At 37.5% G+C, this 19,739-nt stretch overlaps 1 protein-coding gene across 50 annotated transcripts in view; it reads right to left on the bottom strand.

Moving 5' to 3' along the window:
• The window catches only part of CEP112 (centrosomal protein 112), a 599,014-nt gene that overhangs the window by 346,412 nt on the left and 232,863 nt on the right, over positions 1-19,739 (bottom strand). For all 50 annotated transcript variants that reach the window (XR_010138342.1, XM_024234943.3, XM_054537262.2 and 47 more), the window contains one exon: positions 8,130-8,265. Coding sequence is in view for 49 of the 50 variants with exons in the window: in XM_024234943.3 (XP_024090711.1) it covers positions 8,130-8,265 (136 nt within the window). In the remaining variant the exon portion in view is untranslated. The remainder of the gene's footprint in view (positions 1-8,129; positions 8,266-19,739) is intronic.

Below are 19,739 nucleotides of genomic sequence, written 5' to 3' on the forward strand. Positions count from 1 at the left end.
AGTGTATGGAGATTCACATCGTGAACTTTGGCTCCAAGAACTACTGCAGGAACATAGCAGGAAAGCTGAGAGAATCCACAGACCCTGTGAAAGAACTGGATCACTGCTGCAGGCTCCCTGAGACAACAAAAAACTGAGAGTCTGCTTGCTTTCTCAATGGGAGGCTCGTGGTCTGGGGCAAGTTTTCAGCCCTGATTGCCAGCTGCCTGGAAATAGACTCCGTGCTGTTGGAAGGGCACAGTGGAAGTTAGACAGGCCTTTAGGACTGAGGGCTGTGTGGGAGCAGGGTGAGGCCTGTGACTGCTGGCCTTCCCCTACTTCCCTGGTGACCTGTATGGCTCAGGAGAGGCAGCCATAATCCCCCTGGAAATATAACTCCACTCGACTGGGAACCACAGTCCCATCCCCCACAGCAGTAACAGCCAGCCCCACACAAGGAGAGGCTGAGCTCCGACGTGCCTATTGCCGCCCCCACCCGGTGGTCTTTCTCTGCCTACCCTGGTATCAGAAGACAAAAATCATATTCTTTTGTGAGCTCTATGGCCCTGCCCGCTGCCTGAGAAAACTGAATACTTAAGCCTGAGTCCCTAGGGCAAGTTTGTATCCTCCCTATAGGACCACAGCTGATGCACTCTTGAAGTGCCACCTCTCGGCTGGAGGCCAAACAACACAAAACCAGCGCACTAAACCAAAACACAACCAAGAACCCTCACAGAGTCCACTTCACTCCCCTGCTATTTCCATCAGAGCAGGAACTGGTATCCACGCTACAAGACGTAAAGACAGATCACATCACAGGACTCTTTGCAGACACTCCCCAGTACCAGCCCACAGCCTGGTAGCTCCACTGGGTGGCTAGACCCAGAAAAACAAAAACAATCACTACAGCTCCGCTCTTAGGAAGCCTCATTCCTAGGGGAAGGGGGAGAACACCACATCAAGGGAGCACCCCATGGGATAAAAGAATCTGAACAGCAGCAAACCCCAGATCTTCCCTCTGACAGTCTACCCAAATAAGAAGGAACCAGAAAAAAAATTCTGGTAATATGACAAAACAAGGTTCTTCAACACCTCCGAGAGATCATACCAGCTCACCAGCAATGGATCCAAGCCAAGATGAAATCTCTGAATTGCCAGAAAAAGAATTCAGAAGGTCAATTATTAAGCAAATCAAGGAGGCATCAGAGAAAGGTGAGGCCCAACATAAAGAAATCAAAAACATGATACAGAATACAAAAGAAGAGTTCTTCAGTGAAATAGACAGCATACATAAAAAACAATCATAATGTCTGGAAATCAAGGACACACTCAGAGAAATGCAAAATGCACTGGAAAATCTCAGTAATAGAATTGAACAAGCAAAAAAAAAGAACCACAGAGCTCGAAGACAAGGCTTTCAAATTAACCCAATCCATCAAAGATGAAAAAAAACAGATTTTTTAAAAATGAACAAAGCCTCCTAGAAGTTTGGGACTAAGTTAAACATCCAAACCTAAGAATAATTGGTGTTCCTGTGGAAGATGAGAAATCTAAAAGTTTGGAAAACATATTTGAGGGAATAATTGAGGAAAACTTCCCCAGCCTTGCTAGAGACCTAGACATGCAAATACAAGAAGCACAAAGAACACGTGGGAAATTCATCACAAAAAGATCATCACCTAGGCACATAGTCATCAGGTTATCTAAAGTCAAGACAAAGGAAAGAATCTTAAGGGCTGTGAGCCAAAAGCATCAGGTAGCCTAGAAAGGTAAACCTATCAAATTAACAGCAGACTTCTTGGCAGAAACCCTAAAAGCTAGAAAGGAGTGGGGTCATACTTTTAGTTTCCTTAAACAAAACAATTATTAGCCAAGAATTTTGTATCCAGCAAAACTAAGCTTTATAAATGAAGGAAAGATATAGTCTTTTCCAGAAAACAAATGCAGACAGAACTCACCACTACAAAGCCACCACTACATGAACTGCTAAAAGGAGCTCTAAATCTTCAAACAAATCCTCTAAATACACCAAAGCATAAATCTCACAGGACCTATATAACAATAACATAATGAAAAAAAAAAAACAGTAGGTATTCAGGCAACAAATAGCACAATGAATAGAATAATATCTCACATCTCAATACTAACATTGAATGTAAATGGCCTAAATGCTCCTCCTAAAAGATACAGAATGGCAGAATCGATAAGAATTCACCAATCAAATTTCTGCTGTCGTCAGTAGACTCACCTAACACATAAGGACTCACATAAACTTACAGTAAAGGGGTAGAAAAAGATATTCCACGTAAATAAACACCAAAAGTGAGCAGGAGTAGCTATTCTTATATCAGACAAAACAAACTTTAAAGCAACCGCAGTTAAAGAAGACAAACAGGGACATCATATAATGGAAAAAGGACTAGTCCAACAGGAAAATATCACAATTCTAAATATGAAGCACCTAACACTGGAGCTCCCAAATGTATAAAACAATTACTACTAGACCTAAGAAATGAGACAGGTGGCCACGCAATAATAGTGGGGGAGTTTAATATTCCACTGACAGCACTACACAGGTCATCAAGACAGAAAGTCAACAAGAACAACGAACTTAAACTATACCCTACAACAAATGGACTTAACAGATATTTACAGAACATTCTACCCAACAACTGCAGAATATACATTCTATTCAGAAGGACATGGAACATTCCCCAAGATAGACCATAATAGGCCACAAAACGAGTCTCAGTAAATTTAAGAAAATTGAAATTATATCAAATACTGGTGGGAATGTAAAGTAGTACAACCACTATGGAAAACACTGTAGAGATTGCTTAAAGAACTAAAAGTAGATCTACCGTTTGATTCAGCAATCCCACTTCTAGGTGTCTACCCAGAGGAAAAGAAGTCATTATATGAAAAAGATACTTGCACACGCATGTTTATAGCAGCACAATTTGTAATTGCAAAAATATGGAACCAGCCCAAATGCCCATAAATCAATGAGTGGACAAAGAAATTGTGATATATATACATACATACATATATATATATACACATACACATATATATATATACACACACATATATATATACACACACACAGACACACACACACACATCATGGAATACTACTTGGTCATAAGAAGGAACAAAATAATGGCATTCACATCAACCTGGATGTTATTGGAGACCATTATTCTAAATGAATGGAAAACCAAACATCGTATGTTCTTACTCATAAGTGGGAGCTAAGGTATGAGGACACAAATGCATAAGAATAATACAATAGACTTTGGGGACTCAGGGGGAAGACTTTGGGTGGGGGAGGTGAGGGTTAAAAGACTATACATTGAATACAGTATATACTGCTAGGGTGATGGTTGCACCAAAATCTCAGTAATCACCACTAAAGAAATTATTCATGTAACTGAGCACCACCTGTGCCCCAAAAACCTATTGAAATAAAAAAATAAAAAATTTAAAAATAAATAATACATAAAAATAAAAATGTTAAACTTGATCAGCTATTCCACTCCTAGGTACAGTAGTCCCTCCTTATATGTTCTAAGACCCTCAGTGGATGTCTGAACTTTGGATAGTAACAAAACCTATATGCACTATGGTTTTTGCTATATAGCTGTATTGTATAGGGCAGGTAGGGTATAGAGCATGGATATGCTGGATAAAAGGATGAGTCATGCCTTGGGTAGGACAGAGCAGGATGGCATGAGATTTCATCATGTTACTAAGAACAGTGCACAATGTAAACCTTATGAATTCTTTATTTCTGGAATTTTCCGTTTAATATTTTTGGACTGTGGTTGATGGAAGGTAACTGAAACCATGGAAAGTGAAACTCTGGATAAGGTGGGACTACTGTACTTACTGGAATAAAATGGAAACATATGTCTACAAAAGTAAAAGTAAAAAAATAAAATGCTAAAAAAGAAAAAGTCAAAATATAGCTGTCATATAATTTGTTAGTTACACCCCATTTGGGTTTTACCCACTGACCTGTCAGAGATGGAGAAAAATACATGAAAACATCCCATGACTATCTATGTCCATTTCTCCATGTGTTCCTAACATCTTTTCATATTTTGATTGAGTACTCTTGCCTTTAGCATGCAAAAATATATCCCTTTGTCCAGTTTATCGACTTGTATTGATCTAATTTGTATGATAGTGTTACAATCCTACTTTCCTTTTTTTCTGAATATAAGTGATGTATTTTCATCATCCATTTATTCTAATTTTTGTGTTAACTTTATTTTAGTTATAACTTTTACAAATAGTATATTTATGGATTTGAGTCTTCTAATCAATACCATTTTACCAGAAAAATTTAACCTATTAATGTTTATTATTACAATTATATACTCTATCTTATTTTGGACATTTTGTTGTATTTCTGCTTCTGTTCCTTTGGCAGCCTCTCCTCTCAAGCTTTGCTTTTTATCTTTTCAAGATTTCTATGAGAATGTGCAACTTGTTAGTTTTATTAATGCTCATATTTAAACATTACAAAATTATTTTTACCTACGGTTCCCTAAGTTTAAGAATCTTATGAGTCTCACATATTTATGACAAACAGTTTTAGTATACTTTGCTTCTCCAACTCTCGCTATTCATCTACTTTTGATCCTTGTTAATGTAATCTAGGGATATAAATTCAAGTTGTTAATACATTTGTATTTTCTGTTTCATAGACCTTCCTTTTCAAAAAATCAATTAATATTAGAATTCTATTCTTAAGTAGATTTGTAACAATTATTTAAATTTGTTTCTACTTCTTTGGGGCTCCAGGGTTCTCTACTCATCCTTTCATATGATGGTTTCCTTACGTGTGGGAAGTCTTATGCTTCATTTCTGGATTGGTTCATGTATTCATACAAATTTTTTCCAGAAAAATGTGGTATATATTATGTGAGCTCTTATATATAAGAACATGCTTTCCTATTGTTTTTGTAAGCAAAAAAACTCCTTGGTTGTGTATAAAATGGAATCACCACTTTTTTTTACTGCACGCATATTACATACATGTATATTACATGCATTACATTATATGTAACATGAATGGTGCAGTTTTAGCCTACCATACCACAGCTGTGAATCCAGGCATTTCTGTACTCCTGGCGGCTGGGGAAGGTCCCTGCTGCCCTAGCTGGCTCAGAAGTGCTTGCTCCCGCTGTCTGGCTTCTCCTTGCTGTCCCTGCCCACTCCGATGTTGGAGCAAAGTTAGGGCTGAGCCTGGGTGCTGTCACAGCCAGCCAGGTGGGCACACACTCAGGGCAGTGCTGACATGCCAGCCCCCTGCTGCCTCAGCCACCTCTGGACTTTGGCTGCCAATGAGCATAGGAAGGAAGCCAAGGGGGTGCTGATGGCAGCTCAATGCTGGCCTGCAGGCAACCCTTGAGACCTACAGCCTGGGCACCATGAACAGCAGCAGGGGACAGACAGGCTCCTGCTCAAAAGGGGATGGGTCCCTAGTGAGGCCTCACCTTCAGGCCAGGGAGGGCCTGAAGGCTGGAGGCCTGGCTGCAAGTCCCACAGACTGGAGTGGAAACTCGTGGTGCCTTTTCTGGGCCTGCCCATGGCCGCCCATGAACTAATCAGTGTGCACTTCCTCCCCTCTGAGGCCCATAAAAGCCCCAGGCTCAGCCAGAGAAGAGCAGATGTGGGGACAACCAGCTACAGAGGGGAGCTACCAACTCCAGGGCCTCCTCTCTCCTAAGAGCTGCAGATGTCAGGACAACCAGCTGCAGAGAGGAGCAACTCATCCCAGGGCCTACTCTCTGCTGAGGGCTGCAGAGACATCGGGACCACCAGCTGCAGATAGGAGCAACCCACTCCATGGCCTCCTCTCTACTGAGAGCTGGGGAGATGAGAGGAGGACCTGCCTACAGAGAGGAGTAACCAACTCTAGGGCCTCCTCTCTGCTGAGAGCTGCAGAGATGATGGGACTACCTGTCTGCAGAGACAGGTTTACCACTCCAGGGTCTCCTCTCTGCTAGGAGCTGAACACTCATTGGGACACCCTGGCTGCAGAAAGGAGCTACCCACAATGAGTCTCTGAGCTGTTCTATTGCTCAATAAAGCTCCTCTTTGTCTTGCTTACCCTCCACTTGTCTGCATACCTCATTTTTCCTAGTCGCAGGATGAGAACTCAGGACCTGTCAAATGGCAGGGCTAAAAGAGCTGCAACAAAAACAGGGCTGAAACATGCTCCTTGCTCGCCTTGTTGCAGGCAAAGAGAAGGACAGAAGAGCTACAACCCCAGACCTGGGCGCTCCCGAGCCAGGGCTATGACTTCCTCTTTGGGTTCCTGTGGTTCCTGGCATCTCCAAGCTTCCAGGTGCCACTACGCTCCTCAGTGACAGCTGTGGAAGCTGCTTGCAGTATACCTGGTCCAGCCACAGCCTCACAGAGAGCTGACACCCATGCTGGCAACTGGAGCTGCCCACCCACTGCAGCAGGTGGCATACCTGACTGCACAGCAGCCAGACCCCACGCTTGCTCACATACCCCTCGCTGCTCCATGCCTGACTCACCCGTGGCAGGTGTCGGATCCAGGCAGTAGCATGAGCCAAGAGCAGCATGTCAGGCTGAGTGGGTGGAATGAGTCCAGTGGGTCTGAGCAAAACTCAGGCAAAGGTGCCACTAGCCACAGAGGTTTCTGGCCAAAAAGGCGACACCCTAGGGATCCCATAACACAGGGCTCAGTCCTCAGTCAGATTCAAACATGAAACCTTCCTTAGGGACATTTCTCCCACCCAGTGTGTGCTTGGGACTCCTAAGGAAGATAACTATAGTGTAAAATCATAAGTGAGTATTGAAACGTTCTTTATAATCAGGAAAAACTGAAAATAAACTAAATATGCTTGAGTAGGAGAGCTGATAAATAAAATATACTATATTCATATGATAAAATAAATTTAGTGTCAAAAAGATTGCACTAAAACCACATGGTTAGCACACAGATACATAATATTAGATATAAAAGGGCAAACAGAAATAGTACTTAAAATTTGTTCATATTTATCTAATTTTTTAAAAAAGAAAAAAACATTTATGCCTATAACATATTGATGCATACATAATATATACATACATATTATCTATGGGCATTATGTATGCATATAAAATAAACTGAAATAATGCAGCCATCTCCAGTATCCATGGGCAATTGGTTCCAGAACCCCCTCCAGATACCAAAATCCACAGATAGTCAAGTTCCTCATACAAAATGGTCTAGTACTTCCATACAACCTGTGCACATCCTCCCGTGTAATTTATCATTGCTAGATTACTTCCGACACCTAATGCAACATCTACATGTCACTTCTATCACAGGGATTCAACATAGTCCTCTGCACATGGCAAATTCAAGTTTTACTTTTTGGAGCATTGTCAAATTTTTCCAAATATTTTCGATCCGTGGTTGGTTGAGTCTGTGGAGGCAGAACCCATGGATACAAAAACACATGGATACAGAGGGCTGACTGTATACACTCAATTAATTATAATGGATTTCTCCAGGGAAGAAAGAATAATGTGATTAGACATGAAAACAAAATGAATTTTTTAGTTTATATAAACCGCGTTAACAATTATTGCATCTTTGCGATGGGTACCCAGGTGTTTGTAATAATTCCCTTTATTCTTTTACAAATTTTGTATTTTCTTTAAAAACTAAAAAAAAAACTACCCATCTTATATAAGAATTGGAGACAGCCTTTGTTCTTCGCAACTGCCAGTTGAAAATAATTTGCTGTAGCTGATCAATAAGACACTATTTATAGAAAATGAAGAAACACAGACATGGTTAACTGGAGCCCCTGCTCTAAAGAAACTGATCAATCATGGGATTTTTCTCTTAGGCTTATCTATCCTTCCAAAGCAAGGTACATGCTTGCCATTACTACATTTATACAGAGGACTTTTAAATGATCATTCTGGCATTGCTTGAAGGATGAATCAAGTGGTAACATCTCTTTCTCATTCTGAATCTCTGACCCAATTGTATGGCTAATTTTGATACAGCTCTTTTAAAAAGCGAAATGTTTCTGTCATATTTAAGATGAGAATGTACCTTCCTACTGAGAGAGTGACTTTCAAAAGGGATGGTGTGGCAGCCTCCTTACCTGCTCTTTCATTTCAGCATAGACTTTCTCTGAGTTCAGTTCCACCTGCCGCTTAAACTCTTCCAGAGCGGCATCTGCCTGCTGGGCCTGCAACCTCTGAACTTCAGTCACACGAGTTAGCTGCTCCTCTTTTTCCCTAGAAAGGTTCAGAGAAGCTTCAGAGTTAAAATATAAAAGAGCTAGGCTTGAATGAAAGAACAATATTTAACCCCCTCTAAAATAAAATCCAGATTTTAATTTTTTTGATCCAAATCCTACAAAACTTCCCTTTAGAAATTTGACAATAAACTAATTTGTCTCAAGAGAAAAAGGGTATAAACATGTATTGTGTATTCTGATGAAGGCAAAACTGCTTTCAAAGATTTCCCTAAAAACAAAACTGAGTAAAACCATGTGTCTCCACCAAGTGATAAATGAATAAACAAAATGTGGAATAGCTATCCAATGGGATATTCGTTATTCTTAAAAAGGAATGAAGTTCTGATACCTGCTACAACATGGATCAACCTTAAAAACATCCAGCTAAGTGAAAGAAGCCAGTCACAAAAAGTTACATATTGTATGATTCCATTTATATGAAATTTCCAGAATAGGTAAATCCATAGAGACAGAAAGTACCTTAGTAGTTGCTAGGGTCTGAGAGGCTGGGGAAATAGGGAGTGATTGCTAAGGCATATGAAATGAGGAAAATATGAAAATGTTCTGGAATTAGATAGTGGTGATGGCTGCACACCCTTGTGAATATACTAAGATCCACCAAACTATACACTTTAAAGGAGTGAATTTTATGGTATGTGAATTATATCTCGTTTTTTTTTTTTTTAAATGTACACATAGAAAGATGTATGTCCACCAGAAGTTAATCTGCAGTGAAGTCAATGCAACAGAGAAACATGATGGCCTAAAATTATTTTACTGCCTTCCAGCAGATTGCCTAAAAGAACTGATAACCATCTCATTTCTTCATACCTTAGGCGGAAACTATATAGCTGAAAGGGTCCAACAAAACAAAAGGAATCTTTGCATGTTGATAGAAGAAAAAATTAAAGCCTTCAGTTTATAAATGCATGCCATTTAACAATAGTTAACTTTGAGTTCTAACTAGGTGCTGGGCATTGTGCAATGGAATTTTATATGGTTTGGCTCTGTGTCCCCACCCACATCTAATCTTGTAGCTCCCATAATTCCCACGTGTTGTGGGAGGGACCCAGTGGGAGATAACTGAATTATGGGGGCAAGTCTTTCCCATGCTGTTCTCGTGATAGTGAATAAGTCTAATGAGATCTGATGGTTTTAACAAGAGGAGTTCCCCTGCACAAGCTCCCTTTTTGCCTGCCGCCATCCATGTAAGATGTGACTTGCTCCTCCTTGCCTTCCACCATGATTGTGAGGCCTCCCCAGCCATGTGGAACTGTAAGTCCATTAAACCTCTTTTGAAAATTGCCCAGTCTCCGGTATGTCTTTATCAGCAGTGTGAAAATGGACTAATACAGAATTTTATGTCTTCTCTCATTTATTCTCACAGTAAACCAGTATAAGTGTTATTACATCCTTACTTACACGGAACAGGAAACTAGGGTTTAGAGAATACTTCCAAGGTTACACACCTAGAGTAACAACAGGTCAAGCCAGGATTCCAGTCCTGACAGTGTGCTTCTAGAGTTTCTGTTGTTGGCTGCTATGCCACACTGCTTTCCTGATTTTCCAGATGCCACAGGTAAGATTAACTTAGCTCACCTTCCCTAAATGGGAAAGCTTACACACATATAAAATATGTTCTTACTATTAGCTGTAACACTGAAGGATGCTGGGTGGGGGTGGGTAATTTAACTCACTCAAACCAAATTTTAGAGAAATATCATAAAGGGGAGAAAAGACATTTCTAAAACAAGATGATGGAATCTTTTAAGACTTGGGCAAAAAGTTATATGGGTTTTTCCAGGTTACTCATCTGAGTTTAAAATCCACTCTAAGACACAAAAATTTCTAGGCTTTTCAATAAGAATGTACATATCATATACATATCACATATCAAAATACCAAACTTTCTCCCCCCCCCCCAACAAATTGAAAACCTCTTTCAAAGCTTAAGTGGTCAAAAGACTGATAAGAAAAAACATGTCACCTAATTTCTACTTCAGCAAGACTCTCTTGTCCCTTTATAATGAGGTTATCATCAATACAGATATATAGATATCAGTATAGATATAGATGTAGATAGACAGCAGTGTGTGTGTGTGTGTGTGTGTGTGTGTGTGTGTGTGTGTGTGTTCTCTCCTCGCACCCATATCCCATCCCCACCCCTGTATTTGGGATCCGCAAATAGGCACATTTTTGTTGACAGGCTGAAAGACCATATCGTGCATGTTTATTTGTCATTTTAAACACCACCTTGTGTCTATTTATCTCTTCATATCCCATGTATCCATCTACCTGAAGGTGACAATAATCATTGCAATCCCATGATAAATGTAACAGTTTTTCCACTAATCCCTGTTCCTTTATGTGTCTGTTTTACAGATGTAGCCACCATTTTTATGACTTACAGAGTTTAATACTGCCCCAAGGTGTGTGATGCCCTGCATGACAGTTAAGCCATTCCAGGTCATGATGCATGCCAGATGTGGCTCTCAGTGACTGCATTTTGCAGTTAAGCCATTCCAGGTCATGGGCATGCCACACGTGGCTCTCAGTAACTGCATTTTGCAGCAATGGGGTACAGGATTCTGGGAGTTTTTAAAAGCTATTCTTCAACTTGTCAACTTTAATGAACTGGGACCTGAATATCTTGTTGTTCACCATGTTTCTTACATGTTGTTAAAGCAAAATGGCCTTAATGTTAACTGGCTGTTAAGTTCTAAGGTCCTAACATTAGTGAGGCTTTTTTGCCACCTAATGTGAATATTAGCTCAAAGATAACGGTGATTAATAACTGGATATCATACTGAAAGCTGATTTCAGGGGCACTACTATATGAAAGGCTGAGCACTCTGATGGCTATAGAGAATTTTAAATTGTTCTGGTGCATTTTCACTCTTTCTATATTATTCTGTGCAAGAACAGGAGGCTTTAAGTTGTATGTAGGATTTCCCTGCTACAAATGTTGAATAATTTGTTTGAATATAAAAATATCTAAATACTAAAACAGCACATGGGAACAACATAAAGTCACATAAATTGTTATTGGGTACCTTGGTCTAGACGTTGATTGGCAAATAGATGTTCTCTGGTGTGGTGGTCCCAAATGACTGGAAGGGGCTGCTGGAATGTTCTATTTAAAGGATTCTGAGAGCAAGCTCAGAGGGAAAGGGTGCTGTAATTGATGAATGGTGGCACTGTTTACAAGGCACTGGGGTTAGGCAGTGCAATGACTGTTTCAGAGATTATAGTGACTAGTTAATGTTCCTCTTTAATTTTTGAGGCCCTTCTTAAAGCACTTGGAAAGACTATTTTATAATTAAGATTAACATTTATCAGAGGATTACCTTTGGCCAGTTCGTATATAAATACAAAAGAAAGTACATTCAACATGATTTGAAAACCTTAAAAGTTTATATATCACTTACTTTTTAATTATGGAACATTAAATAGCCAAAAGAAAGATAACACATTTTATAAAAATATATGGCCTATAGCTGAAATAGCAACTTTGTCCTATGTTGAAAGTCAGTTTTTTATATTATTTGTGCAATAATTCACATGAACTATTTAGTTAAACACTTTTAATTTAATAGGACAAATCTTTTTCTCTATAACATGTCATTCTTACCTACTAAGCTTAGTTCATTTACTTTATAACTAATTTATGACCACATCAATCAAAGTCATAAACTGTAGCTATCCATCAGATAATTAGAGGCCATTTTAAAATGTGAAAACTTTGCACAATAAGGCACATTGTTTTTAATTGATCATTTCTACCCTGATTTACAAATAGCAAATATTATTTTATACTCAATTATAAGCACAGGGAAATATGTAAAATCTAGTTTCCAGTCCCACCATACTGTCCGAATTAATCTAATAGTAACACTAAATATCAAAAGTGGCTTCATTCAATGTAATTCAATGTTCTTGTCCAGTAAAACCATAATGAATACATTGAACTCCACTAATATTTAGAAACCTTCTGCCCTTTTTTTTTTTTTTTTTTTTTTTTGAGACAGGGTATTGCTCTGTCGCCCAGGCTGGAGTGCAGTGGCACAATCAGGACTCACTGCAGCCTTGAACTCCTGGACTCAGGTGATCCTCCCACCTCAGCCTCTGGGAATATAGGTGCAAGCCACCACCCCTGGCTAATTTTCTTCTTTTTTGTAGAAATGGGGTTTTGTCAAGTTGCCCAGGCTGGTCTCGAACTCCTGGACTCAAGTGATCCACCCACCTCAGCCTCCTAAAGAGCTGGGATTACAGGCATAAGCTGCTGTACCTGGCCCCTCTGTCTTAATATAAATTGAATCTGTCAATTCAAATAAAGAGGTGATAATCATTTTAAGGAGAGATCCATTTGAATTTCTACATGGTAATGAAGCAGAAGTGAAATGTTGAAGCTTTGAAACAGACAAAGGTCTGCTCCTATCACAGAAACAGTGCTCCTTTTTACCGTGATCCCAACAGTGCATCCTGCAAGAAGGAGGAAAAAAGGACTTTGAAGATTTTTTTTTTCTAGTGGAACTAGTTGTGGGGCCAAGTAGAAATGCATCACTCAAATGCCTTAAAGCTGGGCCTCCGTGAAGATAAAAAGGTGGAAAGAAAATTTGCTTTTTAGCTCTGATTTATTTATAAAATGCAGTAAATTTTCCTCATCTGAGTATATAAAGGATAAAGAAAAAAGAAGCTGCATTGTTAAATAACCACAAGCCAGCTCAGATCAAAGGATGTTCTGAAGTACATGATTATTCCAAAAAGGGCAATAAAATGTAGGGAACTAATGGATGACAGTTTAGTATTTTTGAGCTTTACAAGCTAACATGTATATGTACGGGTGAACCTTAATTTGAAAATCTTCCTTTTGCACATTTCTGTCCCAGTACACTTGATAAAGATGGCTGCAATCCAACATGTATGTATAAGGCTTCACATTACAGTATACTTCATTTGCTGCCAGTTTGGCATCTCCCCTGGAAACTCCAAGAAAAACAACACAAAACAAGAAACTTCAAACAAGTCTGAAAAACAGCTAGAAGAGTCCCCATGCCCTTTCCAGCTGGGCTGGAAAACAAGACTCACAAGAGGCAATATCACCTATATTCATGGCTGCTGGTTGTTACTTAAACTGATTAAACTGAATGAGTCAAAAATATTTAAAATAATACCTTTCATAAGCATGACAGATGAATAAACTGCTTTGGCCTCTTCTTCACTTGACTTCTAAAACTAGTAGTCTCTGCTAAATTCTAGTTTAAAAATGGTAAACCCTGTAGACAGCTAAACATTTGATACTTCAAGAGTCAGAAAGAAATGCTCAGTAAAATGAAAATTAGTACTGGTCTTAATATTAAATATATGGTAATACTTCCCAAATTGATCTACAGATTCAACATAATCAATGCATGCAGGGCCACAAGCCAAGGAACTGGGGCAGTGTCTAGAAGATGGAAAAGGCAAGGAATGGATTATTCTCATAAGCTCAATGAAACTATGATAACCCAAAACACTAAATCAGAAATTATTCTCTCACTACTAAGGGAAAAGCTTGAAACAGGTATGACAACAGCATAAAGAAGTTCTACAGAACTCTATTCTGACAAAGACCTTTTATTGCCAACAATGTAGGCTTACCTAGAGAGCTTGCCCCCAGGGTCAAACACCAGTCTTAAAAAACCATGCCTGTTGGTTGAAGCATGTTAGTTATAAATAGAAATGAGGAATCTTCTTAAACAATTCAAAAACCTCGTAAGAAGATACGGATGTCAGCTAGGACGTCCATAAATCTATGACGCCAACTGGATTTGAATTGTAATTCAAAAGAACTAGTTCTGGCATCAACCTTGTAGCCTTTATTCTCAGTAAGTTAGTTTTGTTCTGGGAGCAGAAACAAGGGTGCTGGCAGCAAATTCTAAGATCTGCTCACTCAAATACCATAGAAAACATAAAAGAAGTGCAAGACATGGTTCCTATCTTGCAGAAACTATAATCTGACTAAGGAAAAAGATGAAAATATAAGGAGAAAAATAAAATGATGCAATATCGTACACATGAAATCTTGTGACAAATTTTAAGTGCTAAAAGAATACAAAGAATGTAACAATGAAATAAGAGGCTATATAAGAAACAATTCTCAGAGGATCAAATTTATGTGTAAGGTAGGAAATAAAGCTATATAAGTAAAATTAATGAAAGTTTTAAACAGTTTAAAGTTTACATAATAATTTTATGCTAAACTAACTTCTGTCTGTAATATGGGTCCATAAATAAAACAAACTCTAGCTCATCAAATACAAAAGCAAGTAATACTTCTACGGTAAACTCACAAAATATTGAGAAAATTATCCTTAAAGATAAAGCAGTCATGGTTTATGGTGAAGAAAAATTCCTTTAAAATCTTTAAATTCTTTAAACTTCAAAATAAATCCCACATATGATGCTATTTTCGTTTATGTCCCTATATTTAACAAACAAATGATTAAAACTTCCATTTATAAATTGTACATCATATATGCAGCGTTTACATACGTACTCACTAATATATTTCATTACAGATGTAGTATTATATCAGTAAATAATAAGGAATTTTATGTTATTCTTGTAAAATGACAAAACCTAAATATTCTGGAATAGGTGAGGACCACTTCTTGTTACCAGGAGAGGAAGAAGGACAGTATGAAGTCACTCAAGCAGAATGATAAGTAAACCAAAGCCAGATCAAAGGAATAAAGAAAAAAGGCTGAAATGTGAATCTGAAATATTTATTTCCTTCAAAAACATTATCCATGCCTTGTCCCAGGGCAGTTCAATATTTCAAAGTCACTGGAAAATATTCTCACTTATATTAATCACTATGCACAAATAGATCAAATTTTAAGCAGGCAAATTTTCTCCTATTTATCAAATATAAATGTAATATTTATCATGTGACAGAAGCTTTTCTGCTCATTATAGATGATTTGTAAGTGATATGAAATGAAAGGTCGCAATAGACATGTCCCACTACTTTTAGAGAATTATACTGCTACAAAATATAACATTTATAGTGTAGCCATAATTTTTAAATCTTTGGAAATGATGAAACAGAGTGAACATTTGAATGTCTACCCTGCTCATCACAGTTAGGGCAGTTCACATATTATTTCACATAATTTCTATTAGAAAAGTTACTACATTTTTTAGATGAAAACACTGAAACTTAGAATAGTTAAGTGATTTGCTCAAGTTCACATAAAAGTGCCAGAACAAGTGATGAAAACAACCCATCTGACTGGAAGTCCAAAGTAGTTTCACTACACGTAACATTATTTCTTTAAATCTGTACATATATTTTTTATTAAGTTACCATTTCATATTAATTATCTGAATTTATAACTAAGTACTTATTGTAATTTATCCTTACATAGCAATATTTGTATATCGAATATCTAGAGCATTTGAAAGCTAAAATGTTCATTAGCATTTACTTAACATCTATCACATGCCAAGATCTGTGCTCAGTATTAGAAACGCAAAAATGATCAAGACGTTTTATCAGTTTTTTGTTTTGTTTTTTGGTGTGGATTTTTTTTTTTTTTGAGACAATGTCTTGCTCTGTCACCCAGGCTAGAGTGCAGTGGTGCGATCTCGGCTAACTGCAACCTCTGCCTCCTGGGTTCAAGTGATTCTCTTGCCTCAGCCTCCCAAGTAGCTGGGATTACAGGCATGCAGTACCATGCTTGGCTAATTTTTTTGTATTTTTAGTAAACACGGGGTTTTGCCATGTTGGCCAGGCTGATCTAGGAAAACATTGTAAAGGACTTCTCATTTTGATAAGATCATTATTAAAGATATTTAAGAAGATTAACGTATTACATGTACATTGCATAATGTATACCATATGCACATCACATACAAGCATATTACATGTATATTACATGCATACACATTACACAAGTATCACATGCATGTTACATGCATGTATGCTGTATTTGCATTACTTGCATGTATATTGCATGTATGTTATTTAAATGAATACTGCATGCATGTATATTACACACAAGTATACATATATATTGCATGCACGAATATTACATGTGTGCCGCATGCATTGCACTCATATCGCATGCATATATTACATGTACAACATTGCATATTGCTTGCATGTGTATTGTATGCATATTACATGCATACAGGAATATCAGAAACATGTATATTGCATGTTTACTACATGAATGCTTATTACATGTAAATCAAATAGAAGCATATTACATACATGTGCATCACATGTATATTACCTGCATGCATATTACACGCATATCTATACATTGCATGCATGCAAATTACATGTGCATTATGTGTAAATTGCACACATGCTTAACACATGTGTATGACATGCATATAACATGCGCTACACGCATGCATATCACAGGTATATTAAATGCATGTATGACATGCATATCACACGCATGTTACACATATCACGCATATCGTGTATTGCAAACATGCATGCCACGTGCATATTACATGTATGTCATATCACGTGTGTATTGCAAACATGCATGTCACATGCATATTACATGTATGCATAGCACATGCACATCACATGCATACTGCATTTATGTATTTTGCATGTGTATTGCAAACATGTATATTTGTATTACATGCATATATGCTGCATGCATATGGCATCAGTTACCAACATCTTACATGCAAATTGCAAGCATTTTATATATTATCTATATATTGCAGGCATATGGAATGGATGCATATTACATGCATACTACACGCATCTCACACATGCATATTACATGCATACACATGACATGTACCTTTATCACATGCATGCATTAACACATGCACATTACAGGCATGTATGTTACATGTATATTACATGTTGCATGCATAAAATGTATATTACACATGTGTATGACGCATGCATATTGCATGCATGGCACATTTCTATCATATGCATATGGCATATTACCTGCATGTATAACATGTATATCACATACATGCACATTACATTTGCATCACATATCACGTGCATGTATCATACATGCATATCACATGAATATCACCTACATGTAAAATGCATGCATGTCACATACATGTCGTATGCATGTTGCGTGCATTTTACATTCGTGCCACATGTATAATGCACGCCTATTGCATGCAGGCACATTACATGCATATCGCGTGCATGCTGCATCACATTACATGCATATCACATGTGTGTGCATTGCATGTAACATGTATGTAGTTATTGCACCCATATTATATGTATGCTACATACCTATTACATGTTGGCCAGGCTGATCTAAAAAAACTTCATAAAGGACTTCTCATTTTGGAAGATCATTATTGGAAATTTTTAAGAGGCTTATATTACATGTATATTACATACATGCATGTCACATGTCTTACGTGTATATTACATGGCAATGCAGATTACAAGCATGCATATTAAATTAATACCACATGTATGTTATATACATGCACAATACATGCTTATTACATACACGTATGTTACATATGTATTGCATGCATACTGCACATGTATTACATGCATGAACATTGCATGCACATTGCATGCAAGAATGCATATCACATGTAGATCACATGCATGGGTACACCATGCGTGTTGCGTGCATGCACGTTACATGCACATCACATGCATGTATATCACATATATCACATGTGTATTACACGCATGCATGCATGTTACATGTGTGCATATTACACGTAAAACACATGCATGGTCAATGCGTGCATGAGATTTATATTTCATGTGTGCACGACACATGTACATTACATGTATAGCACATGTACAACACATGCATATTACATTGCACGTATTTATATCACATGCATCTTACATACACACATAACACACATCACATGCGTACTGCACACATGTATAGCACATGCATATAACATGTATGCATGTTACATGTGTTTTACATGCCTTAAAAGTATATTATATGCATATGCATTTCAGGAACACATATATATCACATGTATATTGCATGTATATAGTATGTATATTGCACCCATGCAGCACATACATTGGATGCATGTAATGCTGCATGCATGCAGCATGCATTCATGTCCTGTGCATGTATCATACACGTATATGACATGCATGCCACATGCATATCACACACATGCACATTACATGTGTATCACACAATGTATGTTGCATGTGTGTTACATGTCTGCTGCATGTATATGGCATGTATATTACATGCATGCATATTATGTGCATATATGTATATCCCATGCATATTGGATTATATTACATGCATATTACATGCATGCATACATATATTGCAGGTATATTGCTCTATCAACACTAATCAAAAGAAAGCTGGAGTCGTGATATTAATCAGACAAAGCCTATTCCAGAGCAAAGAATTTTGCCAACACTAAAGAAAGTAAATTTACAGTACTTAAAGAGTCATATCAACAGGAAACAAATGTTGAAAATAAAAGAAGCAAAGACTTATTGAAATGCAAGGGTGAATAAACACATGCACAATTACATTTCGAGATTTCAATATCCCTCTCTATCAATAATTGATAGGACAAGTAGACAGACAAGAATAAAGAGCTAGGATAACTAGGATTTGAAGAACACTACCAACCAGCTAGGCCTAATGGACACTTGGAATATTCCACCAAATCAAAGAAGAATACACATTCATTTCAAGAGTACATGGAATATTATCAAGACAGACTATTCTGGAACATAAAACAAGTCTCCATAAATTTAAAAGGATTCACATCATGCAATACATATTTTGTGATCATTGAGAAATTAAAAATCAACAAAAGAAAGATATCTGGGAAATCCCCAAATATTTGGAAACTAAATAATGTTTTTCTACACAGCCCATGGACCAAATAAAAAATAAAATGAGAAATTAGGAAGCATTTTGGATTAATGAAACTGAAAACAAATATCAAAATTAGAGAGATGCTGCTAACACTGTACTTGAAGGAAACTTTATAGAATTAAACATTTGTATTAGAAAATAATATACAGGTTTCAAAACAATGGCATTAGCTTTCACTTTAAAGAACAGTAAAACACAAAATAAGTAGAAGAAAGGAAATAATAAAAATCGAAACAGAGATCAATAAAATGGAAACAGAAGAACATTAGGCAAAAATCAGTGAACCCCAAAGCTGGTTCTTTGAGAAGATCAATAAAATTGATAAACCTCTAACTAGACTGGTCAGAAAAAAAAGAAACAATACAAATTATCAATATTACAAATGAGAGTGGTTATGTCACTACAGATTTTATATGTGTTAAAAGGACAAGAAACCAGTATCATGAAAGAAGAGAAAAAATAATTTTTGTTTTTTGTTTTTTTGAGACGGAGTCTCACTCTTGCCCAGGCTGGAGCACAGTGGTATGATCTCAGCTCACTGCAACCTCCACCTACCAGGTTCAAGGGATTCTCATGCCTCAGCCTCCCG

Source organism: Pongo abelii, chromosome 19 (genome assembly GCF_028885655.2).
Source record: "Pongo abelii isolate AG06213 chromosome 19, NHGRI_mPonAbe1-v2.0_pri, whole genome shotgun sequence".
NCBI lineage: Eukaryota > Metazoa > Chordata > Mammalia > Primates > Hominidae > Pongo > Pongo abelii.